This window comes from Pezoporus wallicus, unplaced genomic scaffold, assembly GCF_028554395.1.
Source record: "Pezoporus wallicus isolate ANWC-B61680 ecotype Strahan unplaced genomic scaffold, APGP_CSIRO_Pwel_v1 contig_8341, whole genome shotgun sequence".
Classification (NCBI taxonomy): Eukaryota; Metazoa; Chordata; class Aves; order Psittaciformes; family Psittacidae; genus Pezoporus; species Pezoporus wallicus.
The window spans coordinates 1692665-1720192 of NW_026638083.1; the positions used below are offsets into that span (position 1 = coordinate 1692665).

Here is a 27528-nt window from a genome sequence, read left to right on the forward strand (position 1 = left end):
TCGGGCAGGGCAGGGCAGGGTGCCCCCCCCCCCCCATTGCCGCTACCCCCTTCTCTCCCGCAGGCTCTCGTCGCCCGGCGGCTGCGGCGGCGGGGACGGCGGCGGGAGCCGCAAGAGCGGGGTCATTCTGGACATCGCCGCCCTGAAGATGACGGAGCTGGAGTCCGAGGTGTTGCCTCTGCCGCCCCGGTACCGCTTCCGCGATCTGCTGCTGGGGGACCAGTCCTTCCAGAGCGACGACAGGTTCGGGGTGTACCGGGGGGGGGGGGGGGGGGGGCAGCGGGGCGGGGGGCACACACCCGCCGGGCGGGAGGAGGGAAGGGGGCAGACACGCACGTACCTGGGGATGGGGATGGGGACAGGGACGGGGATGCATTGCCGGGACCCGGCGCGTTCGCGGAGCTCTCCGCGGTGCTGTGCCTCGGCCGGAGCGGAGCGGAGCTCTCCGCGGTGCTGCCGGCCGGTTCCCGTCGTGGCGGGCGCCGTGGATGCGGGCACTGGGGTGCGGGAGTGTCCGGAGTCTGCGGGCGTTGGGGGGTGTTGGCAGGAAGCAGTGGGCTTGCCCGGGAGAAGCGGCACGGGGTGGGTGGGCTGGGGATGGAGGTCACAGGGATGATGCCTTGGACAGTAGGCACCAGGAATACGTGGGTGTTCCGGGGCTGGTGGACGTACTGAAGCTGTTGGACATTGGGAGCTGTGGGTCTAATGGGCCAGCAGACGTTGAGACATGTGCATATTCTGGGCAGTTTGTTGTGTCTGTGAGTCCTGTCAGGGGCTGACAAGGAGGGAAAGGGCTCATTGTCTAGGAGATGCATGGGATGTAATTGGAGAGGTGAGAAGCTGGTGGAACTCCCTGTTAAGCCATATGCAGAGTTTGGGCTGAGCGCATACATTTATTTAGGAGGCTAGGCTCATCCAGGCTGTTCTCAGAGGCTGTCTTTGCAGCAGAGGATGCTGATGGGAGCGGAGTAACTCTAAAGAGCTTCTGTGAATACGGCACAACTCTCCCTTCCTTGGGATGCCTAAAGAAATGGCCTTTATGGGTTGCTATTCCTGGCTGACTGGCAGGGATTTATTACCAGGTTGAGTGAGCTAAAGCAAAAGGAGAAATGCCATGAGTGGCAAGTGAATTCCATGAGCGGAGCAGTTAAATGAAGAGGAACAAGAACAACCCTCCCTTCAATTCTGTTCATATCATAAAAATCAAGGAGCCAGAGTGCTGATGGGGAATCAGTAAGATTGTCATCTCTTCCTACCAATTAATTGCATGATGTAAGCAGAGAGATGTAACTCGTGTTGAAAAAAACCCTTCCGTTGCTGGTGAGTTAGCCTTTGGTTGCCTGCTGTGTATTTGGTACACCTGCATCAAGGCTTTTGTGCATTTGTGATAAAAGGCAATTGAATTTTTTCATGTGTGCACTTGTCATGCAAAACCAAACACAAAAAGATGTGGACTTGATATTGTGGGATTGCACATGTTCTAAAGAAGTGTTCCTAACTTTTACAGCTGTGTAAGAATTGGTCTGTCCAGAAAAAGTCTGTGACCCTCAGGATTTTAAATCCCAGATTTCCTTACCAGGCACTTAAGCGTTAATATTGTTTTATGGCATAATGTGAGAGGTTAATAGGAAACTCCTGCTGCAGAAAATGCCTGGGCTTCAGAATGGTTATGATATGGCTTCATTGGATAAGTTTGAAGTTTAGAGTTTTAATAGTTTTCATATTTAAGTATTTTAATGGATTTGGAATACAGAAGATGGCAATTGCAGATTGTGGTTTTCCTGCGTTTCACTGGTCTACCCCTTAACCTTCATTTTCGTCTTGATTTGTTTCTGATTCAGAAGCTCTCCCTGGTTTTAGTGTGGAGATACTCCGGATTATTCCGTTAAATTCATTAGCCTTGTTTCCCAAGATATCTGTGTTCCACCCGCTCTGTGTGCTGCTATCTTTAGTTGCTTGACTTTCCCCTTCACCTAGAAAATACTAAAAACTTTGCAGTGTATTTGGGAATGCAAATCTATGAGCATACATTTGCTGCTCACACAAAGTCCTCTTGACTTCCCTGGGAATTGGGGTAAGCCATCACAGCAGGCTTTTGGAGATGTTGCTCTTAGGCCTTCAGTGTCAGTCCAAGTCATTAATGATACTGAGACCTTATAGATAAAGCGATGTAATTAATGGTGTAATTAAGACTAGTAGGTTAGTCTGTTCCAAACCAATTGAATAAGGAGCTGATTCAGGCTAGCAGAAAGAAAGCAGGAAGCCTTTTGCCTTTGCTGTGCTTATAAATACTAAGCAGCTGAGAGATGTGCTTTGAAGTTACAGCACTGACAGGAATGCATGGAGGAAAATTCCCTCCTGTAAACAGTATGGGGAACTGTGGATGGGAAAATAGAGCTCGTTGGACTTGCAGATGTAACACCGGAGGGAAGCACCCAGAGCACTAAATATCTCGTTTATTTGTAAAAGCAATGCTAAATACATTAGCGTCTCAAATATCTGCTTCTGAAAAACTCCCCTGAATGATAGTGTGCTGATGAAAGCGAGGAGGTTTCTGGGGTCAGAGGAGACTAAAAGAATGGGAGGCTGTGGGGGAATCCAAGTTTCGCTGCTTCTGGGGATTTAGAACCACTTCTGTTAGAGATGTATTGATCCATCCTCATCACAGAGGATGTTGAGGAGACACCAGCACTGGTCTGAGGTAGTGCTGGAGCCTGAGGAGACAAGGGCTTGGTGGAACAAGGAGATATTTAGAGAGCTGTGGTACAGCAGGAGAGAAAACGTCCAGATAACCCACAGAACTGGAAGAATTAATCAGTGAATATGAGGTGGAACAGTGAAATACGCAGCTTCTTATGTACTTGTAGAATGTGAAAGGTGAAGACGGTCAGTTTAACTGAGTAGGGCTTAGTCTCTGGCAGGTAGGCTGACATGAGAATTACAATAATACTTTGAATGTTGTGTGGAGGGTGGTAATAAACCAGCCAGGAAGCAAATAGGAAAAAAACACATAGAAGAGGAATGGGGGAGGTGGATGGATTTGTGCAACAGGGAGAAAAGCCTAATGACAAGAGAACCTAGAGTTGTCAAATGGAAGTGCTCCTTCCAAGGTCTTATTCGGCTTTGGAACTCACTACCACGAGGCACCTGGGGGGCTTTGGGCTCAGCTCTATTTCAGTGCCATACAACTGTACTTAAATACGATGCTTGACATTTTTGCCAGGCAGTTCTTTAGGTTTTAGGAACAGGATTAACTGTCATTCAGATCTACATCTCCAGAGGGTACAAACTACTGTGTCAGGGCATAGCTCTGACTGACAGGGACTGAGAGGGTGGTTTCGCCTTTGGGAAGGAAAGGTTCTCTTTGGGAACCTTGCAGTTGCCTCAGTGCTTTGGCAGAAGTCCTGTCTGGTTCTAGAAGTTTCTTTCCTTCTTTTTGGAAGGTTCTGTCAACGTCAATACTGGGATAAAAAGCGATCTGTTCTGCTTTCCTATGGCAGTATTGCATTTCTTATCTCACTGATGTTCTGTTGCCGTGGAAGTATTCATAGCCACTGGAATATAACAGTAAAGGCAGAGTTTAAGAGGTTGAGCCTGTAATTAAAAGAAGGTGAGGAACCGGGGACATGAATACTGCTGGTGCCTGGCTGCCGTGCCACATACGTGGGACATGATGACTCTGGTGACAGGAATCCTCTGTGTGATGGTGCCTATGTGTGTAAGAGCAATGCCAAGGGCTGCTGGCGGAAGGGAGAAGGAGCTCAATGCTGCATCCCATCAGGCCTGCAAGTCTGGGCTCTATGGAAGGCTTCTGTTCTAAAGTGATACTGGTATTTGCTGATGAAAGGCAGCTGAGAAAGCACATCTGCTGAATTGATAAATATTGTTTTATACCACAAGCTGTGGCATCCCTTTGATCTTTGCTGTCCTGACTACGGCAGTTTTTGATCTCCTGCATTCTCTTTTCTTGGACGGTGCTGACAACTGGGTTGGGGCATGTATAAAAAAAGCCCACAAATGAAATTAAACCGTATTCTCAGAGACGTGCCATTAAGAGCTTATTCGTTGCCTCATTTAAATAGTCTGAATGCTTTCCAGAAAATCATTGTCAGAAGCCACAGTCCTATTTACAGTAGCAAGAAGTAATGGATGTCACTTTGATTAAGTGTGGTTTTTTTTCCGAGGCTAATTATCAGAAAAGAATCATTTTGATGGGTAAGGATGTTTGGAAAAGCTGCTTGAGCAGAAGACTTCAGCACCGGCTCCATAAAAGATTTAACATCTATTTCAAATCAAAGATTTTTCAGATGTTGCATAACCCAGAAAAGAGGCCTTTAACAAGTGGGGCAAGTTCTGCTTCCAGGCCAGACAGGTTTTGGAAGCTCCTTTGTTAACTGGCATCTGGTCTTGGTCTCTTGAACTTGTCACTCAGCATGGCTCTGAATCATAGCTTGGATTACAGTTGGCACAAAAGAACCAGAGTGCTGAAGTATCAGGCTTGTAGGAGCTTACCCTTGCAGTTTTCATGCTAACATGCCCCAAGTGACTTCCTCATCAGATGCATCATTACATTAATGGATCTGGGCAGTTTTGTGTCCTTGTGTTAGGTTCTGTGAATACATCTGTGGCTGAATCCCTGCTTCGTTGCCATTTGATTTCATGGGCAATATTTCTCATTTTATTTGGAAGATGCAGATGCTAATTTGGAAATTCCAGTTTGTGTCCTGAAGTTAGAGCCATTTATTTCTGTGATGCTGAGGTAGTGGCCAGTATTTTAAGCTCTGGACTGCAGTGTCTCTTCAGGCTGTACCATCTGTGCTGGTGATGGTTTGTACCTGGATTTAGGAGATCCAGCTCTGATGCCTGTGTGCCCCAAAGTCCCTTGATGAAGGCTCTTCATCTCCCAGCAGCCTGAGCCCTTGCTTGTGGAAGCAGGATGGAGGTATTTATTGTCTCACAGCCATTCCCTCAATACGAGCGTTAAGACCCTGTCTCCCACCAGCCCTGTGTGCAGAATCTCTCGAGGGCCAACTCAGTTGTGATGCCTGAGGCCAGCTCCAAACCAAGTAATAAATAACACTGGTGAAGACGGTGGGATCTGAAAGTTATGTGTGATCACTTGAATTGAATTGCTTCTCCTCAGCTTTTGCCACCTGGCAAAGCAAAACTAGGACATTTATTAATTGGATTAGGCTCTTTTCCTGAGTCAACACTTAGCCAGAACGTTTCTATCTGACAGTACAGAAGCAAGTGCTTGCTCTGCTCAGGAAGCCTGCGGCACTGACCCCACTCCCTATTAGGTGCTATCTAAGTTGTTGGAGAAGCTACCATCCAGGAGTGCCAGAGCTTATGGGGCAGCCAGGTCCTCCCCAGTGAGGAGGGCTGCAGCAGGTTCTCTCCCTTAAGAGGCATTTGCATTTTCTTCTGTTTGTAGGCTTTTTCTTTTAATCTCAGCTGGCATTCCTAATTGCAGTTTGCTTTTCAGTCGCTCTGAAAGGCTGCAGTGATGATGACTAACGTGGTGCCTTCACTGAAGTGCCGCTTGGAGCTTTGTAAATGGATGTTTCCTTGTAGCTACTGGTGTGCCTTTAAGTATTCATCTTGAGGCAGGAAGCCCTGGACATCAGCAGGAATATTAGGAAGGTTATGAAAGTGATAGAATAAGAGAAGAAATGCATTTCTCTTATAATTCTCTATATTATTTTATTAGAAAAGAGTCATTATTCTTTTCAGGGGTATTGCTCTTAGTGTCAGGAACAGACCTTGGCTAGCGATAAAAGTGAGTGCACAGAGCAGTCTGGTGGAATGAGTGGAGGTGTCCCTGGAGTGCTGCAGTGTGTACAGCTGCGCCCTGATGAAAAGGAAGAACAACATTGATTTTCAGTTATTTAGCGCAATTTAACACTATGGGCTCAAATTTCCATCCCTCCCTGGTGTATTTTCTCAGTTTATTTACTTTAGTTTCTATTCAATCTATGGGGAGGATGGACTCGAACGTTAGAATGTAGTGGTTTAAGTTACCTGAGAGCGCCTGTCCGAGTGAAGGGGAAAACGTGAGCAAGGGGGGCATGTCCCTGCTGAGAGCAGTGGGGACAGTCCTAAGAGAGGCTTGCAGCAGCCAAGGAGCTGATTTTGGCTTGTATTGTGTGAAAGAGCAAAGGGGAAGGGAAGGAGGGGCAGCTCTTGCAACCCAGGAGTGAGGGCTCGGTCCAGGTGGGCACACTGTCACAGAGCACCTTGTGTGGCTGACACTGGGGAGAGAATCCATCACACTGGCATTTTTACTGCCCTGCACCAGTTGTACAGGACATGCAGAATGTCCAGACTGAAGAACTGCAGTGCAGAGTGGCATGAAAAATTTCCTTCCGTGGTTAACTAGGGCAAATCTCCTTCCGTGTGTTCTTGAGACCGAAGCCCGGTGGGGACATTGCCGGTTGGTCCAGCTGTGCACACGCCTTGGGGCACTTTTCTGCCTGGAGCTCCTGCGCTCCCATGGGTGGCTGCTTAAACTTGCCAGTACAGAGCAGAGAACAGAAATCCCATGCGAGCAGGCGGCAGCCGCTTGGTTGCATTGAAGATCTTGCCACAGATCTACGCTTTGTAAGGGACATGGGACTTCTGCACCAGGGAAGCGTCATGGATGTGAGTCAGTCCATAGATAGGGTGAAGAAATAATACATGTCATCACAGCAAGCCCCTGCATCTGCAGAAATCAATAGGAGTGCTGCTGTCGGCTTGGGTGAGGGCGGGAGGTCAGGCTGGAGACTGAAGCTGTCACCGCTGCTGTCGTGGCAGTATGAGGAACAACCCGGCAGCTGTAGCTGTAATTGCAGAGAACGCATTACATTTCCCTGCTATGTTTTCCCACCGCTTTATCTCATCACAGTTGCATCTTTGTTCTCAAGGGAAATCATTTCTTGCCATTCTGAAGGTGGTGCTCATTCCTTTTCCTCTGCACAACCTGTTCATGGCTGACTGCGTGTAGGGAGCGTTGGAGCTCAGGCATCCCCCGCTTGCAGCCTTTGGGGGAGATGGGGGCTCAACTCCTGCTGCACCATCACAGCCTTCTGCAGCCTGCCCGGGCCTCATGCAGCTCTGCTTGGGTGTGAGCTGCTCTCTTGTAGACCCCCCTGTGGTCATGGTAAAAGTGATCACCAGCAGACCCTAAATACATTGCTTAGTAAATCTGCGCCATGCATTCTCCTGTACGGCACAGCATCTCAGAAACTTCATTTTGTGGTAGACTGTGCAGCAGAGGGGTTTAAAGAGGAATAAAAAGTCTGAAATTCGAATCAAAACATCTCTGTTCCTGGGAAGTTCCACCAATAGAGAGGATTAATTCTCCATTGTCTACTATTTTCAGCTCTTATCAGAAGCGATGTGAACACATTGCCTGCTGAAGCCCTTCAGCTAGTGCAGATTTCCTTGCCATGCTGCATTTGCCTCTGCTCCACTGGTGCTTGCTTGGATCTGTAGCAAAGATGCAGAGCTTCCCAGTGTCTGACCCTCGCTCTGTGCTCCGCCATCTCCAGTTTGCTGAGCCACATTTCGTGTCTACTGTTGTCAAGTTTCTTTGTCAGAGATGATTTTTGCTGCTGCTCCTTAATAATACTGTGGCAGAGCCCTCTTGAGGACAACGCAGACATGACTCCATCCAACATCCATGACAACATCCAACGCAACTCCCCAAACCCAGGGCAAAATGGTGATTTTATTGTTCTCACCAGGACAATTTGCAGTCACCTGCAGTCCTGTAGCTTTTTGGGGGGTTTGTATGTATGTTTTCTATGTAGCTTTGCATAAAGCTGACTGGTGTGGTGTGTAATGCAAGATGCTGCATACGCTGTCTGTGGGGTGCAGGGGTTGTGGATGGGGTATGTCTGTGTCATCAATCGTTGTGTTCCCCATGCAACAGCAGCTCAGCCGAGGCTGGAGGCTGAGGTCCTCCACCCAGCCTGATCCTGCCTTGGGATGGGCGAGGGTCCTGAGGAAGGCGCTGTCATCCTCCTGTCCTGAAGCTCTTGGAGTTCAGTGTGGATGTGCGCGTTGTATCCCCCCTTCCTCACATGATCCTTGCTCTTCTTCACACTCTGCCTCTTTCTTGGTCCTGATTTGCAGAGGGCTGTGGCAAGTTCCTCACCTCGTGCTGGCGCTTGTTCCTCTCCTGTAACACCGGGAACGAACACGGATGCTGTCTGCTCTGCTCTCTGCTGCGACAGCAGGGTTTAGCTTTCACTTTCAGGTGGTGTGAAACCCACCACATCTTCTGTGATGGAGCTCTGCTGGATTTTGTCACGTTTGGGTGGCACTTGCCTCACGGTGAACGCTCGCGGTCTCCGCTTTGCCGGCTGCAGCTCCTAGGGGGCATTTGCTCCTTGTCCCGGCTCGGAGCCTCTCGGACCCGGGCTCCATCCCGCGGGCTCACGCAGCCTCCATCCTCCATCAGTGCAGATCACAGGCGCCTTCGGGGGGGAACCGTGGGGGAGTGCGGCAGGGAGGCTGCGGAGCCGGCGCCGGTGCTCCAGCGGCTGTGTTTGGATTAGTGACGGTGCCGTGCTTCCTGCAGCCCACGCGGGCTCCCGCAGGAGCGGCAGCGTTGCCTTGCAAATTTAGCAGCTACCTTGAGGCGGGAGCAATTGCTTTTTGGGCTGCGGGTAGAGTCACGGAGCCTTGCCGCGCGCCTGGGGTCTGCGCCGGTGCTGGCTGTTGGCGCAGCCGTTGCTCTGGTTCAGTTTTGCTGCAGTCGTTTTCTGCCTTCAGATCGAGACGAGCAGATTTAGTTTGGAATCGGGCTTTCCAAATGCCGTGCTGCTGCCTTGGCCTGGCCAGCCCTCTGTGAGCTTGGGCTGTGGGTCAGCACCCAGCACCCATCACTGGGGTGCCAAGCGGTAGCTGGAGTGTGAAGCACAAATGCCGTGGCTCAGTGGCAGAGTACATGCTTGCTCCTTGATGGCAGGAGCTGTCAAGAGAAACGTCTCCTCTGTCTGGGAGTGAGGAACGTTCCTGGGGAGCAGGTGGCGAAGATGTTTAGCAAATGTCAGCTTGAGACCTTGCCATCCGGTGGGCTGAAGTGACACTGCTGAGAAATGTGTAATCCTCTCAGAAAGCAGCAAGAAAAATCCACAGGCTCTGTGTTTACGAGCAAGGCAGGCCTTTGCCAAAAGTAGGTGGTTTTCCACCCCTGAGACTCGTGGAATGAGAGCTCCTCGGAGCAGTGGGAATCCTGCTCCAGCACATGCGAAGCCTGAAGGCAGGAGCTGTTGGCACCGGGCAGGGCATCGCCATCCCCCCTGGGCAGAGGCTGCCAGTTCTGCTGACTCCACACCACGGCTCCTGCCTTCTCTTCTGGGTTTCTTTTCCTCCCTTGGCTCCTCTCTGGGTTTTAGGAAGAAGCAGCCTCTGAGCTTCCCCTTTGCTGTGCTCAGGAGCCCGGAGCCTCGCTCTGCAGGGGCGGTGGGAGGATCTCACCTCCTTCACATGGAGCGGGGACCAGGCAGGGGTGATGCCAGCCGAGCAGCTCTGGCGCGATGCTGATACCTCCATCTGATGAGTAAGGCTTGGCCTTGCACCTCGTGTAATTTGGGTTTTGACAGAGCTGGCGTAGCTGGGGCTCTGCCAGCACTGCCGTTCATCGCTGCTCCTGACGTGAGATGTCTATTTTAACCAGGGACCAGGCAGCTTCTGCCCCGCTGCAGGCAGAGAGGAAGCAAATGCGCTCAGTTTATAGATTGTCTCAAGTCTTCTGCTGGTTCAGCTGAGTTCGTCTTGTAACTATTACCATTAGGACATAAGCATCTGGCCAAGCCATGCTGTATTATATCTGAATGCTTTAATCGATCCCCCAGAGCTAGTTAATTTGAAAGTGGCCTTCTTACTGCACACAGTGTGCTATTCTGTATGTGAGCAAAAAAGCTTAAACAGAAAGGTTTCCTGCAGATGGGTACTCAATGCAGTTTTTCAAAGCTAAAACACTCAGACTTTTCCTTTCTGACCAGCTAGGGAGGTGATTGCATGACTGGGAGTGGGGAGAGCTGTGGAGGCCCAAAGAAACTCATTTGCCCAGTGTCCAAGTGTCAAGATGTGAAGCACGTAATTACATCTGAGCTGGTAAGCCCGTATGGGAGTATTGTTTGGGAAAAAATCTAATTTAATAAAATGGGTAGTAATTGGTTATTAGAAGAGACTTGAATTGAAATAATTGGCATGGCCACTAGTGCACTAATTTAATTTGGTGTTTGTAATGCACAGTCACAGTGTTTGTTCAAGGACAGAGAAATGGGGATTAGGTGGTGCTCATGTTTCTCAGCATGAAGTTACAGCTGGTCTCTGGAAAGACATTTATTAGAGCAAGCTATTTAGTCTCTGTTCCTGAACTCGGATTTTGAAGATGGATTTGCTTCATTATAGTTTGATGCAATTACACCCACGCTGCTGAGAGTGAAGGCCTCCTCTGACACTTCAGTTCTCACTTCAGACGACTTGAGTGGTCTTTCCAGTCATGTGGAGCAGCTCCACCTCTCTGGCACAGGGATATACCCTTGCTGGGGAGCTCACACACATATGTGCATGAGTGTGCTCACCCACGTGCTGGCACACAAGCAAGAAAGGGGACGTTCATCTTTCCTGTGCACCCGTTCATCCCTGCTCGTCTCAAGTTCCTCAAGACCTGTGCTCATGGCAACGGTTCCGGCTCGGTAAATCGGCACCGTGAGGCTTTCCCGCGTGGAGTAAAGCTTTGTAGTCTCCTTCCAGAGTGGAGGTCTCTCCAGTTGGCATCTCAGAGCTGTTGACAGGGGTTGCCACGAGCTGGATGGCTCTGCTGCAGGAGCTGCTAATCTGTTGGGTCACTGAAAGTGTTACATGGTGACAGGCTGGTGACACGACGAGCCGTTAAATCTCATCAGCCTTTTCCAGAGCTGACATTCAACGATTGTTCCTTTTCATCTTCATCCGAAATGCTTTTAAAGCTCAATATTGTCATCTTGTTTGGCTTCTTCCCACACTTAGAACTGCCCAGCGCTGATGGAGAGGTTTATGGCCAGCAGCTATTGTGCTCAAATTGTGAGGAAACCCAATTTCTAGTCAGCTCTTGTTACTGTCTCTGATGGGAGATATTTCTTTCTTGCTAAGAACTTGTAAGTGCTTTTTAGTGCCAGATGCAGTGCTCTGTGGCTAGGAAATATTCGTCCTTCCAGGGTTCAGCAGCATAAATATTTCTGCTTACAGACATGCGCACATGTATGAAGGACGGATGCTTTCCCAATGGTGTGGGTTAAACCCCCCAAAACAAACAACTATGAAAAAGAGCAAAGCCATTGAGCCTCAAACCCTGCTCTCTGATGCCTGGGAGCATGCCCTGTACATCCTTGTGCAGGATTCCTGGCTCCAGAGCTGTGCAGCATGACCAGGTTAAGCCCAAAAGGTTAGTTAAGTAAATCCAAAGCCATTGTTGGCTGAAGGAAGCCCTGTGCTGGTACATAGAGGAGGGAGAGTGTCTTCTGCTGTGTCCGTGCCGTGCAGGTTCTCCAAGAACAGCTGGTGATGCTGTTTGGAAGCGCATCCAGCTTTGGAAGTAAGCTTTGTTCAGCCTGTCGGCATGCTGAAGCAGAGGGCACTATGCCAGGCATGGCTGTGCCCTGCTGAATGAAGCTGGCATTCGCCCCCCAGCAATGGCTTTGCCAAGAATGCTCCCAAGGGAGTACATGGCAAGTTTGGAGAGCCTGGATTGGGCTTTTAGTGGGAGGGAGAAGGCGGAGGAGGAATGTTCATCTCTGTGGCAGGGAATTAGGAAAGACGGAGGTGAAATGCAGGTCTAGATGAGTCCCCTGCCCTTCACCCACGCTGCGGGTGCCTTTCTATGTGTTGGCGTGATCCCCCATTCCCTTCTGAAGTGGATCCTCCTTTTGAAGGAGGGTGATTTCCAAGAGGGCGCAGTGGATGCTGCTGAGCCGGTGTGTACTGGTGAGCACAGAGGGCACTGGGATTTGCTTTGGGGCCTGGTGGCTGCTTTTCTTGAGCAATTTCTAAGATCTGAAACAATTATTCCACCTTTTAAGGCCCTTTTTCTCCTCTAAGCTGCCCTGTTTCCTAATAGCAGATCTTAGGGAGAGAAAGGAGTGCAGCTGAACCTGCTAGTGCAGATATTAATACAGTCATGTTATAATTTAATCTTGATCCCATTAAACACACTTAATGATCAGAGAGTCCTTCACTTAGTTTAATGGACACTTTTCCAGATGACAGGGCTGCGAGATCAGACACTTGTTATAAATGTCTGTTTATTAAACAATCTTTCTTCCTAAAAGCTTCTGCCCGGCCAGAATGAATATAAATGGAGGGGATGGTGCTTGCAGCTCAGTCTTTAAGGAAATACCGAGTAAAACACTGGAGCCTATTCCTTTTTGGTTTTGTGTCTTTATATAAGAGATGAGAACGGGCCAAGACAGGTTGTTTAGGGTGTGCTTTTTACTGTAGATGTATGAGGCGGTCGAGCCCTGATGTCCATGAAATAGCATCTGCTCTCAGACCGGCTCCTGGAGCGGCTGTGTCCTTCCCAACAGATGATTTGGTCAGGGGAGCTGAACCAGAAGCTGATGAGCAGATAAGACCAACGGTGTGTAATAAGCTGACTTAAAATGCTTCTCTGTGGCTTTAGTTCAACTTTCTGCTCCTGACCGGCTGTGCTCTTTCATGTGTATGGCAATGTAGGAATCCTTCTGGGGGGAATTTTAGGGGTATTTAGGTAGAAGCGGCCCCTGCAGCCTCTTTCATCAGGAGGACAGTGTTTAATGCAGTCATCTGCACACCTTACTCCTGTATTTCAGCATACACAAAGTGGGTAGGTACCCGACATTGTAAAAGACCCTTGCCATTGCGTAACTGCTGTGTTTAAGGCTCTTAGGCATGCTCTGCCTGTTCATGGTGGTGCTTTGGATGATCCAAGCACCGCACCTTCCTGTTCCTTTTAATGCCTTGGTGCTTTTGGCTGAATGTGTGAACAGGGAGACCCTGATCGTCACGTCCATGACAGCGTCTGGGCACAGCGCGAGCCTTGATGTGGGCACCGCACATCACCTGGGCCCCAGGGACTCGTGTTTCCTGGCAGAGCTTCCAGCTGCAGCGCGCTGTTGATGGGTAAGCAAGTTTTTCTCATTGAAGTTAAAATAAGAAACGTACTTGAAGATCAATGGTCTGGTACAACCCCTTGTTCTCGTCCTTCCCACACACCATGATGAGGCTGTCACAGACTCCATGGAGTTCATGCCTGATTTCTGCAGCGCATTGTGAATTTCCTTTTATACGGACTTGCCATTTTCTCTGTCTTATATAATGTATTACAAAATGAAGACAGACAGAAATGGAGAACGGATGGCAAATGGTACCTCGCATGATCCCGCGACCCTGGGGAGGGAAGAAAATGTTGTTGCTGTGAGACATAACCAGCAGAACTGATGGAGAGCCCCAAAGCCCAAAGTTTCTGGTTTGAAATTTCATCTTTTCTAAAAGCAATCAAAAGAAATATATATATTAACAAAGTTTTAAGAAGGTTTTTAGCTCATAGAATCATAGAATAGTTTGGGTTGGAAGGGACCTTACAGCTCATCCAGTCCCAACACTGCCATGTGCAGGGACACCTTCCACTAGGGCAGCTTGCTCCAAGCCCCATCCAGCCTGGCTAAATGCTGAAAGTCTCCACATTTTAAGCAGAAACGGAGCCATTGAATAAGTAAGCAGTGCTTTGCAGTGTGACTGATCATTTCATTAGGATGTTAGTACTTCAGTGACAGAGCTGCTGCAGAAATGTCACACAGAAAAGGCTCCGAGTCCTTTAAAACTGCACAGTAGGAATCACTTTGGCATTTTGAAAGTCTCTGTGATATTGCTTCCTGGAGAGCTCTGCCAGGGAACCCGGGGAGGTGTTCTGCAGCAGCGAGGGAGCTGCCTGTACCTCCCGGCTCATTAAACGCCGTAGTTTGTCTCCAGCCGGATTGTCACCCCCTCCTGAAGGCACTTTGCTGCTGGGATGGAAACAGCGTGTGCTGGAAGGGCTCAGGAGAGGCTGCGTGGGGAGGCACAAGGCTCCCTTCCAGCTTTTCCTGCCTGTCAATCCCTTGGGAAAAGCTGAGGCGCATCCCGGCCCAGCAGGGTGTTCCCCAGAGCAGAGTGCTGTTGGATGATGTGCACAGGAGCGCGCTGCTCATGTCTGTCCTGGCCTCAGCCACCCGGTGAGGATGCTCAGAGCATCCCTCTGCTTCCTCTGGGTCTTGGCTCAGCCACCTGCAGAAGGAGGGCAGCAAGGGAAAGGGCTTGGCCTCGGAGGGGAGCTGTGGGAGTCAGGCCCTCGGGAAGGGTGGAAGGAAGAACTGCCATGGTAGACATGCCACCACAGGACATGGAATTACTGCCTCCTACTGCCCAACAGCCTGAGCACAGGACGGCTCCTGTGGTTTTGTGAGCAATACCCAGGGATGCTCACAAGGTGTTTTCTGATTCCCATGGAAAGAATACTGCACAAGCGCTTAAAGTAATAAGCGTTCTACAGTGCAAAGATGACTGCAGCTGGGAGGCAACAAACAGCAGCTGCTGGCAGTGGAGGGCAATCGCATTGCTTTGCCAACCCGTGCTCAGGACCCCCCTGCTCCCCCTGGCTGGGTTTGGGTCCTGCCCTGGCACCTCCTGTGAGCTTCGCTGCCTTCCTCCCTGCTCTCCTCCCTGTGCACAGCCAAGGCTGACTCATGCTCTGGGAAGCGCTGCCCGTCCCTGCCGGCCCCGGCTGCCAGCTCTGCCTGGCTGAGGGCTCGGGCGCTGCTCTCGTTAAGTCTTGGGAAGCAGATAGTGACCCCATTATGCACCCACCTGGAAAAGCGGCGGGGCCGTGCCTGGGTACTGTGCTCTGCCCGAGACTTTTCATGCTTCCCTTGCAGATATATAGTTAGATTTTACCCAAGGGCTTTTAATTTCCTCACTGGCTTGAGCAGCCGTGACAGGTATACAAATACCTTCCCTTTGCCCTCCAGCTATTTTAACCTGTCGTCAGCTTTGTTAAGATATGGGAAGAGATTACGAGCCGCTGCAAAGCTTCAGGGGCTCATTGCTGTGCTTGTAAGCATGTGAAATGCACCACAGGAATAGGAAATGTGTCGGAGGTACCGTGGTTTCATAGGGATATCTGCTCAGCGTCTGCTCGGGTCTGCTCTACTTCTTCTTCTCCCCGCTAAGCAGTCCCAAGTTAACACGCTGGGTTTGCAGCTTTCGTGTTCGTCGCCGATGAGCCACACTTAGAGAGGTAAAAATGGGTTTGCAAAGGCTGCGATGACAGTTCTGGGATTCGGCGTGCGAGGCTTTTGCATTGCCTTTATATAATGGCTCTTGCCAACGCTCCAGGGAATTGGGGAGTTCCTTGGCTAGCCAAGAGGAGAACTGACTGCGAATCCCCTGCATCCATCCAGGGCATACCCATGGGGAGACTGGCTGAGTCCCAGGCAGTCAGAGCAGTGGGTGCCGGGGTTGGTGTGGGTGCTGCTCGTTGCACCGGGCAGGAGGGAAGCTGCAAAGCATGGATGTCTATTGCTGGGTGATTTCTGAATTCCTGAGTTCTAAATGCTGAATCCTCTGCTCTAAATGCTATGAAATCGTTAAAATTTGAAATGTTAATACAGAGAACTCGGGGAGGAGGCAGAAACCAAAGGTTCTTCTGGTACCAGACACACCATTTCCCTCTGGGCTTGCAGCCTGCCTGCAAGCTCCGTATGTATTTTCTTACTTTACATAATTTTTCCATCTCTCTCCATCAGCCCAGCTCTTCAAAGGCTTCCTTCTGTTTCCAGCTCTCTTGCTGCTGCTAAATATGCCCTCCTCTCTGCTGCTCTTCCCTGAAGCACCAGTGCTCCAGTTTATCAGAGGAGTCTCCCAAACTGCTGAGGAGATGCTGGGCGAGGGGGCAGGGAGCTGCTGCCAGGTGCTGTTCAGTGGCACTGCCAAGAGTAAATAGGGGAAGCAAAGGGATAAAACGCAGCCAGTTAATCCCTGCCTGTGCCATGCAAGTCATTTTAGTGCCTTCGAGTGCCTGGTGTCTGCTGCGGCACCGGTGGCTGCGTGATGATGTCAGGGAATATCGGTGTTCCCCTGCTCCGGGCTCTCTCCTGTGGGTTTCTTCCATTTGCCATGGTGCTGAGCACCCTCCAGAAGCGCCGTGGGGCTGGAGCAGCTCCCCAAGCCCACCCTGGTGGGAGATGCAGCAGGGAGGTCTTCGGAGGTGACTCCCTAAAGGTGGATGTGGCTGCAGTGGGGGCATTGCCTGCAGCAAACGTGCTCCAGTGGAGACTCCCAGATAGAGAGAAGGGCTTTGGTAGGGTTGGGGTTTTGGCAGTAACCTCTGAGCCCAGTTCCCACTCCAGCCAGCTGCTGTGACGACAGAAATCCCTGCCGTGTGTGAACTTCGCCTGAAGTGCTTTTAATGACAGTTTAATAACAACACTTAGCGCTTGGTACAGAGCTTCGCACCCCTGGAACTGAAACGCTTTACTGCAAAGGGTAATGACCATTATTCCCTGTGCTCACCGGGGGGGGGGGGGGGAATAGCTGGATTTTATTTGTGCGAATAATTATAACGAGTGGAATTAATCAACTTTTCGTATGAATAGTGTTGCTTTTTAAAGACAAACGTCAGGAGAGAGTCCTCGATACAAAGGCGAACTCACAGTGGTGTAGATCCATCTGATGGCTTCTCGGGGAACTCGTCAGGGCCTGTGGTGCAAAGGCATTAACCCTGCCAAGGCAGCGTGCAGAGAGAAGAGAAAGCACTGAAAGTAAATGCAAGACAGCGCAGTATTGACTTACTGGTGCCCTAGATTGTGGTGAGCAGGCACTGCAGGGAGCTGCTGCTTCCCAGAGCTCAATGTGTGTTGCTGCCTTTGCATTTGCCTCTCCAGCTGCTCAAAACCCCGTTGCTTAGGAAGGTTATCCCTGTTCCTAAATGTCCTCTGGGTCTTGGTGTGTTCCATGTAGAAATAGAGAAATTCCAGTAAAATAATTATCATTTCCACTGCAATAATTGTAGTTCCTTAGCTGGGGGACTGAAAGAGGCCGTATCTTCTTAAGAGCTCTGGCAAAATCACTGCGAGTTGGGCTTTTCCCCCCCTCCTTCTCTGTCCTGCTCTACATCCCCTGTTGCTTCTTGGCCCTCTTCAGACTGCAGGCTTCCAGGGGAAAAAGGGCTATGTTCTGGTGCTGAGCCCAGGGAAACAGAGGCTTGATGGTAATGCACATGGTGAAGAATAATGCCTCTCTGCGCTGTGACTGCAGGTGGGAGAATCACTGAGATGCTTCCTTGTGTTGCTGCCCTGCTGCTTACAGCCCCTCGTGGGTTCTGTTTGTGGAGCTGCCAAGACATGGGTTCACCTGGAAGAAAACTGAAGCCCTGGGAAATCCTCCCGTTGTCTTTGGCAGCTGTTGCTGAGGGCCCCTGCTCGCAGGCGCTGCAGGGGAGGGGACGGCAGGAGCCAGGATCCATCAGATCCAGAGCACTACAAGAGCTTAGATGCCGGCCACATTTGCAAGCACTTGGCATTGCAAAGTGCTGCTGTGGACTTGCCTGGCCCTCATGTGGTGTGGAGCAGTGTGCAGGCAGCACCGCGCCGGCTGCTCGGAGGGCTCCACGTCTCTCTTATGGGGAGCAGCCTCTGGGAAGCCCCAGGTCACTTGGATGCCCGTCTCCGTGGACAGCAGGTAGGAGTCACCATCCATCCATCCCTCCCTCCGTTTCCCACAGCCTCCTCAGGAAGGGTCTGATCATCCGTGTCTTTTAAACCCTGCTTTTCATGGCACAACTCAGCTCTGAGAAGGAGCTGTTGGGTCTCCGCAGCAGCTGAGTGCTGAGGTCCTGCTGCCGTGCTGGTGGCCATGGGCCAGAGAAGACCTTCCCCTCCAGGCTAATGGAAGGAAAACGGAGATCAGGTTTTTAAATTGACTCTGGATCAATACAAACAGTATTTTCTAGGCACTTTTATTAATAAGTACACACATCCTTGCTGCCCAGAGAGGATTCCCAAGCATCTCCTGTATATTCTAATAACCTCTGCAATCCGAAATAATCAATGTATTGCTATGGGATTTTTGACTGTAGAAGGAGCTGAACCTCTTTGGATTCAACCCTTTCATTAACTGCAACTCCACCTGCTGATCAGTAGTCAAAAACATGGGCAGAAGGACCTGTCTTGTTAGGAAAAGAGTAATTTGGGCTGCTCTTGTGCACAGGGAGCGGGCGAGGGGTCTGTGCTCCCACATCCCTATGTGGAGGAGCAGCACTGGCACCCCACAGGGATGGAAGGGCCAAGTCCTACATGGAAACGGAGGGTGGATCATCAACGTTATTTTCTTTTTGCATTTTTTTTTTCTTCTTGCAAATCTGTTATTTTAACTGAAACAAATGTCAGAGGGAAAAAATATTCTATTGAGGAAGCAGGAGCTCTGCCTTCTGCGATGTTAGTGTCGCATTGGAAAAGAGAACAATTATTAAACAGAAATTGAATGAAATGATTACATTTCCCCCAAAACACTGCTGTTCCCAGCCAGCTCTGTTGAAGAGGGTGCTTGTAATGGTGCTTGAACAGCTCTGCTTTACGCAGCTTGGTGCTAGCCTGGTTGCAGAAGCCGTGCGGAGGAGCGTGGAGTTGTTTTTGCAGGGCTGTGCGTGAGCCTTGGCAACCTCAAAAGCCTTGGCAGCTTCTGAAAAGCTCCTTAGCAGAATGCATGGTGACAATGTAGGGCATTCCCCAGCCAGCAAAGGGCAAACTTAGTGAAAAACGCTTCAGCAAATGGCTGGGCCGAAGAGGTTTGTCGCATTTGTTATGGTATTAGCAGTGCTCGAGGGTTCATTAAGCCATTAATGTCGTGCTATTACAGCTGTTGGGGTCTTGACATATAGGAAGTGACTGTGGTGGTAATAAAATTGCGTGGGACCTCGCTCGTCCTTGTGGTTGTTAAATGAAGGGAGGTCAGGATTGCCCTGTAAAGGCAGTGCAAGCACAAACCAGCCTGATGAGGAGCAGTGGAGGGTGCTGATCCCTGGAGCTTGGTGTCAGTCTGGATGGAAAGGCCATTTTCCCAGAGCTGCTCAATGGGTCCATAGAACCTGGGGGTTCATTAGAGAGGGAATAATGAGCCTTAATGACTTTGGAGCTCTGAGTCCCTTAAATTATCACTGTATTTGTATGACTGCAGCCCCTCCTGTAGAGCAACAGCTCTGCTGTGGCTGGTGAATTGTCTTGTGAGATGCTGATGTGGTTGAGTGCAGATGTTTGCTAGCAAAACGTGCTCTCCTATTTGAGTTACCTTTTGTGGTGATGGAATTATCTTTATCTATGTAGTTGATGCCTTTCAGGGTGACTTTTGAAGATTTTGACGTCTATTTAACTGTCTGTTCTTGCAGAAGGCTTTGCACGCTAACACTTTCGGGTTGTATCTCAACAGAACAGATTGGTTTGCCAGAATAATGTGGAAAATCCCAACCCCTTCTTGTTTCATCAACTAGTTATACTGGTCTAGGTCGTGCTTTATTAATAGTAAGTTGAATAGGTGCTTAAAAGGAGTGTTGGTCTGAAAGGTACCTGGATAAAAGCAGACTATTGAACAATGCAGTTGCAGTGGGTTCAATTAAGACTAATGAAAAATCCGCCTGTTCCTAACTCTTATTTTCAGGGAAATGATTACCACTGCAATTGCAGCTCAGCAATTCCCAGTCTCCTCCAGCCCCCAGCACAGCAGTGGTCTCTGCATAATGCAGACGCTGAAACGAGACATCAGCACTTTGTAATGGGCTCTCCAACTAAAATTAAGCAGTGATTTCCCAGCTTCCGGTTGGCATTCAGTGAGCTGGGTGAATGCTTCTGGACCAGAGAAGTCCTTCTTTGGTCTTTGGTGTGACACTGATTGTGTTTGGGTCTTTTTCACTCTGGATTCCCTTGGAGAACACGCTGTACGAACAAGGTGTTTGCTGTGGAGCTGACCCTCCTGTACCATGGGGTGGCATGGGAAGTGTGTCCCTGCAGAGCAGGCTCACTGAGCTCTGCTTCAGGTTACCTTTGCAGCCACGGCTCTTTCTAGGAACATTCTGTTTCCCAGCAATGAACGTTCTGGATGTACTGAGTGATGCATCGTGCCTGGTGTGTTGTTGGAATTTAGGGTAAGCATAGGGCAGCCACAAACGGGCATCACCAGCACATGGGGACCTGCATTAGTCATAGATCTCTTCTTATGGAACAGCCCTTTGCTTTCTGAGTTACAGGAAGGCATCTTCATCCATTCAGTGTGATCTTTACCTTTTGTCATCAGTGCCCTGGCTTCCCACCTCCCAGACAAGAGGACCAGGGGGCTCCTCCCGCACTGCTGATGGCTCAGTGACCCAGGCAGCTCCAAGCTGCCTTTGCTCCAAGCTCCTGCTTTACTCCTTCTCCTTCACCTGCTTTGAGCGGCACAGCAGCTCTTGGTCACTGCCTGGGAGGTGGCTTGGGAGGAGAGATGCTGCTGGGGCTGTGGGTCTTTGGGTGACCCTGCATTGGATTGCTCCCCTCTCCTGGTTTTCCTGTCTTGGTTTGTGTTTAAATGCTGAACAGAAGGTTCCCACAGGTGGGAACCGTGTTTCTCAAGGGGTTCTTTGATATGGCTTTTGTCACCTTCTATGCAGCGAAAGTGTGACAGAGGAGTATTCATTTTGTGTTAAGATTCCCCGGGTATTTCCCTAAAAGTGCTGCTGCTTGATGGCCTTAATGCTGAGAGTATCATTTTTGTATCTGATCTTTTCCTAGCTAATGTCAATCCTGAAATAGGAATTCTTCTGGAACGAGGAATACAATGCAGGGTAGAATTTGCATATAGATCCCTAAAAGAGAGACCTGATTGCCCCAGTCTCAGTGGCTCCTGTTTTGCAGGAGGATTTGTCAGACCCTGAGCTGGGCAAAGTCCCAGCCAGAGGGTTAATAACAGCAGTAATCACATTTGGGGCTTGAGAGCAACACCCTGAAGTGAACAGATGTAGAGCAATAGGTTGAAGATGAAGCTGAAACAAGCCATGAAGCAGAAAGGAATGACTCTCTTAGTAAATGAAGGCATTGAGCTAATGAATCATTTTAAGGCAAAAGGAGAAATTAAATGTATGCTGAAAGCTGGCACATTAGTAAATGGGCTGTGGGTTTTTATCCATTTTATATTTCAAAATGCTGAAATAAAGTATATCTTACGCTGAAATCCCATTGAGGAATAATGCTCCGAGTAGGGAAAGAAGGATTTTGTTAACAGGAAACAGGGACTTGGTTTCTCTTCCAGGAGCAGCCAGGGATTGATTGCCTTCGTGCCAAGGGGCAAGTCATGGTTAGGTACTGATCTTAGTACCCTTACTGTCATGGGGTGGTATTGGCATGTCATGGGGTGGTATTGGCATGTCATGGGGTGGTATTGGCATGTCATGGGATGCTGTGCACGCTCGTGATCCCCTTGAAGATGCTCGTTGTTGAATGCTGCCATCGAGCATAAGCAGGAGCAGGTATAGACTAGTGGCATCCCCAAAAGAGGGCAGGATGCACGACCACCCCTTTGCAGTCCCACCTGCACGCTGGGACCCTCACAGGTCTATCCCTTGTGCAGGACTCCCCTGGCCACTGTGGATCCTCTTTTCTGCCTGACATCTTAAGGACTCAGTGCCAAGCGCACTCAAGGAGCGGCAGGCTTTGTTCTCACCTGAAGAAGGGAACACCAGGTTGTTCTGGGACATGGTGCGTGCCCCTCTCTGGGCACTGTTTAGCCTGGCCAGGGGAGCAGTGATTGAGCCCCTGGGGCCGCTCAGAGGGAAGCAGCAGCAAGTTGTTCTTTGCTCAGTTCGCAGCGGGCGCGTTTAGGAGGGGACCTTGCTCTGCTGCTTTGTGTCTGCGAGCCAAGCGTGCTGAGTCTGTTCCCTGGCATGCAGTCCACGCACCGCTCTTCACACAGAGGAATAAGATAAAATAGCTTCCTCCCCCTCACGTTGCTACTTAAAACCAGGGATGGGGAAAAAATAATCCCTCAGCCCCTGCCCTGCTCGTGGTGATAAGAGCAATGCAATCCTCTTCTTAAAGGAGGCAGCCAAGGCAATTACGTTATTTAATGAACAGCCATTTCAGGGCTCTCTGCATTGTGGATGCCTTCTCGGTCCTTTTGCACCAAATCCGCTGCAGCAGCAAGGCCAGAGAGTTTGCCTCGACTCCCCTCACCACCAAAATAAATGCACAGGGCAGGATTGTTCCACTGAGCAGCCGTGACTGGGGAGAGAGAAGAAAGGAGATGGTACGTGCCGACAGCTCTGAACTGGTTGCGGTGAGGATTGCTATGTATGAGAGAGTTCAGGGGGGAAAGAGGAGGAAGTCACAGAGGCAGCCAGAGCTCGCAGGATGGCAAGAGCCAAGCTGAAGAATTCCCCCTCTGAGAGCAATTCCCATGTAAAAACTGTCCCACCAGCGACGACAGAAGATGTCCATGGGGTGAGCCCCTTGTTGCCGGCTCGAAGGATGGGATCCATGGGGAGTGATGTCGGACAAAGGTATTGCAGGACTGCAGTGGTGCGTGGGGCTTTGTGGGGGGGGGAGGCAGCACCTTTTATCTTTTAAATGAGAGGGAAAGGATTAGTGCCACCATGGGCTGGAGGGGTGGTGGATCAGATCCTCCTGGTAGCAGTGTTAAAGAGCCACAGCAGCTCCAAAGTTGCATTATGAAATAGGTGGCTGGAGCAGGAGAAAGCCAGTTCCTTTAAATTGTTTATAAGTGCTTCTTGGCTTTTTATATGCCCAAAGCATGTCTGAATGGCAGCCCTGAGACTGTGGGGCTGCCACACCACACTGTTAACTTGCATTGCACCTTATCTGTGCAGGATGACTGAAGCCTTATTTACACTGCTAACGCCACAGCATGCACTGTACAGAAGCACCATGTTTGCATGGCAGAGGAGATGCCTGGTCCCCCATCTGAGGGATTATTTATTTGTAACTGCACAAAAAATAGACGCTGCCACACAGAATGGTGCAGCCTCTTCCTGCAGGCACACAGCTGATGTGTACGGGAAGCAACGAGCTGGTTCTCAGGAGGATGAAAATACTGTACATTGCACTTGGATTGCAGTGCTTCAGAAGATGACAAATCCCCTAGTTGTGATGAGGATGTATATATGTCAGTAATTCAGTTCTTGTTCTCTTCATTCCATTTTCTGTTTTCTCTCTCCCCCCATCTATTCTGCCTTTCCACCCTCCTGTGCTGTCTTCCTTCTTGGCAAAAACTGCCTCCCCTGTGATTGTGTACTGTATATCTTCTAGGATGTAATTTGGAGCTGTTTCTAGCTCTGGTTTCCAGTGCAAATGAGCACTGTAGGAAGGCTTCTGTTCACGGTGAATTCTACTCATTTGGCGTCAGATTGGAAGGAATTAGCGCCCCAGCTTCACTCTCTTGGCGTCATCTCACCGGTGGGATGGGGGGAAGATGGCAACTAGGATTAGTGGTGTGGTCCCCACTGGGGAAGCCAAGGAGGGAGCTGTGTGTCACAGGAGCGTGGCAGGAGCATTGGTGTGGTGACCACCCCTGTGCCAGGTACATGCTTTAGCCTCCCGGTCTGGGAGGCAGAGTCCTGGTGTACTTGCAGAACAGGAGTGCACGATGTCTTGCTCTGGTGTGCGGGGTGTCAGCTCTCCAGATGGCACTGATGCCGGTTCTCTGGTGAGCAGATGCTTGGATCCTGTGTGTCATTGTCTTCTGACTTCGTGAGGCAAAGGCTTAACACGTGTGGAAAGCTGCAAATGGGCATCGTGTGGGTGCGTTGGAGCTAAATCCCTGAAGCTTGTGTGGTCTTAGCACGTTTTGACAAGGGATCTGAGTCTTCTCCCGGTGTTGATGAGGCTGCTTGTGCGCTGGGTTTGTGTCTTGCTTGCATTGCTTCAAAAAGACATCAAAGATGGACTTGTCCTGGGGGTACCTCTATCTCTGAAGGCATGTCCTAAATACTACTGTTGGCACAGCCTTTGCTTCCCCTCTGTGCCCTTTCAGGTGCTGTTGATGTTCCCCTCATAACAGTGCCAGTGTTCAAATACAGATGCACCGGGGCTAGAAAAGGACTCATACTTGCAGCTGGGAAACTTCCAAACTCATCCCAACCACCGCTAACCAGCTGTGATTAAACTTGTAAGAGGGGCTGAGTGGGTTCCTGCCCAGGGAGCCAAACCTTCATCCCAGGGCTGACCCTCCTTACCCCTTGGTGGAGAGCATGGCACAAAGGAGGGATGCTGCAAGGCATCATTGGACTGGGGAGGGCAGGGGACAGCAATTCCAGGAGTCACATAGCTGCAGTGGTTTAGTGGACTCTTGTCAGCATGCCAAGTGTGCAGAGCACTCCAGGATGCCTCCGGGCTTCATAAAATAACCCAATTCCCTGGGTTTCATTGGGATCTCAAGCGTTGTGCTGCAGTCTGAGAGGTAGAGGGGTTGATGAAGCACTTTTACACTGCTCTGGCAGTGGGCAGAGGCACTGGCAGTGCCTGAATTCCCGACTGCCAGGCTTTCCTCGTGCTCCGTGTGCCGCTTCCCAACAATTGACTTGGCAATTAAGACTAAGATCTGTGCACTTCTCTTTCACTGCATATGCAAGCAACAAAGGCAGGAAGATTGCTTAGGAAATGATGAATAGTGCTTGAGATGCTTCGTCTCCTCCAAAGCCAGACAGAAGTGACGTTATCAAGTTAGCAGCAACAATTGTCACTGGGAGTTGGGAGTGAAATTGCCAGGTGATGGTGGAAGAAGATGCTGAGATACAGGATGTTCTCAGGGATGCAAATGAATTCTCTCGATGACTGAAGCCAGTGAAGTTTATTCTCACTTACTTTATTTATCTCCCCTACTCTGCCTCTTAGTCATTGCAGCATCTCAAAGTTTTTAGGGGTTCTCAGTCAAAACAGAAGGAAAGGATTTGAGTTCTCTGAAGAGAAACCACTTCACAGCCATGTATTATTCCACTTTTGGAGGCAAAAAAGGGGAGTTCAGGGCTGCCCCTGGGGGCATTTTCCTGTGGGTAGAGAGCTGTGGGCAGGGTGGGACCAGCCCTGTCTGCTCACGTAGAACTGGCTCCCATTGAAGGTGCTCGGAGCTACTTCTGTACATCAGGGGCTGCTCTGAGAAGGGGATGCAACCAGGGCAGCATCCCGGGGAGGGCAGGCTCTACCATCAGACCTCCTGCCTGGGTACCACAACTGCCCTGGCACACAGCAATCATGGGGCTGGTGCAAGCCATGAAAGGTTGAGTCCTTCCCGAATGGGCTCTTCCTGAAGCAGGTTGGTCCTGTAGGGCTTGTGCTGGGGCGCTGGAATTCGATAGGGACCAGACTCACAGAGCAGCCAAGTGCTGCGCCGGGCTCTCCATCGGGCGGCCCTGGGTTTGGGAGGAAGCTGCTGGCAGGCACGAGCACATGTAAATATGTGTTTGGATCCCGTTTCATGGGGGGTGATGATCTCTCTGTAATGCAGGAGATGCGGGTTTAAAAACACAAACATTTTTACAAGATAATCGTGTCCTGTTGATGCAGCTCTGCTGGAAGTGGAGGAAACCGTGTCCACTGCCTGTGCCGGGGCACACTGATACTCTGAAGGGATTACAAACAGTGTATGCTGTAATGTATGTTGAAGCACTGCCCTAGACCCTGGGAGGGCGAGGGGCTGGCAGTGCTGTGTGTCCCCCCTCTGCCTCATGTTTCACCTTTGTCTCTTTGAGTCGCGTTTGCTGAGTTCCGACGGCCGAAACCTGAACTGTGAGGTTTGGGGCAGGAAATGAGCATTGCAGAAGAGCTGGGGTTGGAGAGGACCTCGGGAGGGCTCTGATCTGACCCCAAAGCTGGACTAACTTTAAAGCTGGCTCCGCTGGCTCAGGACCAGCCCTTCTGAGGTTTGAGCATCTCCCAGGCTGGAGATGTCGCAGCTTCTCTGCTTCAGGGCTTGATCACTCTCAGGATGAATGATGGTTCCCTTCATCTTGTACCTGTTTTCTTTTTACTGTTCCCTCTTGTCCTTTTCCTGCATGCATCCGAGAGGAGGCTGACTACACCTCACCCGTCAGGTAGCCAAGGGCAGCAATTAATCCCTTCCTTTCTCTCCTTCAGGCTGCACATTCCCACCTCCCGCAGCCTTGCCTCGTCTCTTAGGTTGAGGTATTTTTGGCAGGAATAAATGGGACTTTGCTTCAGCCGTGTTATAGCCAAACAAGGTGCCTGGAGCCTCTCGGTGACAAATAGCAGCACTCTGCTGGGGCGAGCCTAATGCAATGTTTCTTGGAAGTAAAACACTCGAGGGAGTGAGGAATCACCCGAATGTGTCTGAAAATGCAGTTTCTGGTGATGATTGTTCCCCCGGAAGGCAGCCAAGGTCCTGCTAAATATGCTCTCATCACCCGACACCCGCACACAAGCAGCAGAAAGGTCCAGTGTGGCCATTGAAACCATTATAACCAGTCTGGCCTTGCAGCCAGCTTTCCCAGTGATGGTCTCTCCACAGCGACAAGTGCCTGGGTGCAGCTCCCCTTGCTGCTGAACCACTGCTAAGCTGTGCTGCTGAATCCTCCCCTGGGGGGGGGACAATCAGGAGCTAACTTCTTTTTTCTTCTTATCATTTCTTTAGCAGAGGTTTTGTCCAGCAAAGAGCTCTAGGAGATGCCTCTGTTTGCAGTGAGCAGCATAAGCTGCTTTGTCACTTCGGCTTTCGTGGAGGAGGAACGCTGTGGCAGGGACTTCCCCTGCGCCTGCCAACACGCACGGTCCAGCCTCCATTCTGCTGCTGCTCTTGGCTGCCTGCGGAGGGTTTACAGCAGAGGTGCTGACACCTGGGGGTATTGGTTTGGTTATGGGAGGGTCTCTGCACCTCTCTGTGCTGGGACCGTCTGTGTCAGAGTTAAGGCAGGGCTGCCGTGTGCCCCTGGTGCAGGCAGGAACGAGCATCACTGCAGGCAGGGTCCCTGCCTAAGCCTTCATGGAGAAGACTTGACAGAGAGCCCACATGGTGCAGAGGGTTTCACTTACAGAGTGCTTTGGCCTTGATCCACTTTCCGTCAGGCTGGGCTGCGAGCCCCTCACAGGGATGTGTTTCTGGTGATGGGAATCTCTGTATGGAGAGCGTTGAATCCACATCAGGTTTGCTGACAGGGTGTTGATGCTCTGTGGTGGTTGCCCAGGCTGGAGCATGGCATCTCTGCGCCTTTCACCAGCAGTAACTGAACTGTGGGCTGCCCTTAGAGCTGGGATCCGGCCACCCAGCCTGCTGCAGGGCCATGCCCAGCATCCCCATTGAAAGGTGCTCATTGAGCATCGCCTGTTCTTGCAGTCTTGGGTGTAATTTCCTTAGGTTGTTCTTCCAGTCACCGTTGTACAGCTCGAAGAGAGGGAGGTGTTAGTGCTCACACACCTTTTAACATGGGTATTTCTTTCCCAAGTAGCAGTGAGTGCTGCTGTGTGAGGCTGGCCGTGTTTCCAGTGTAGGACC

General features: G+C 50.4%; 1 protein-coding gene across 13 annotated transcripts in view; it reads left to right on the forward strand.

Annotated features, from left to right (window-relative positions):
• The window catches only part of KCNT1 (potassium sodium-activated channel subfamily T member 1), a 115581-nt gene that overhangs the window by 12602 nt on the left and 75451 nt on the right, over positions 1-27528 (forward strand). For 7 of the 13 annotated variants that reach the window (XR_008972135.1, XM_057409099.1, XM_057409101.1 and 4 more), the window contains exon 2: positions 64-243. Coding sequence is in view for 11 of the 13 variants with exons in the window: in XM_057409099.1 (XP_057265082.1) it covers positions 64-243 (180 nt within the window). In the remaining 2 variants the exon portion in view is untranslated. Of the gene's footprint in view, positions 1-63; positions 244-17524; positions 17728-21945; positions 22568-27528 lie in introns of those variants that run through there. The other 6 variants (XM_057409097.1, XM_057409100.1, XM_057409106.1 and 3 more) reach the window with 4 other exon arrangements.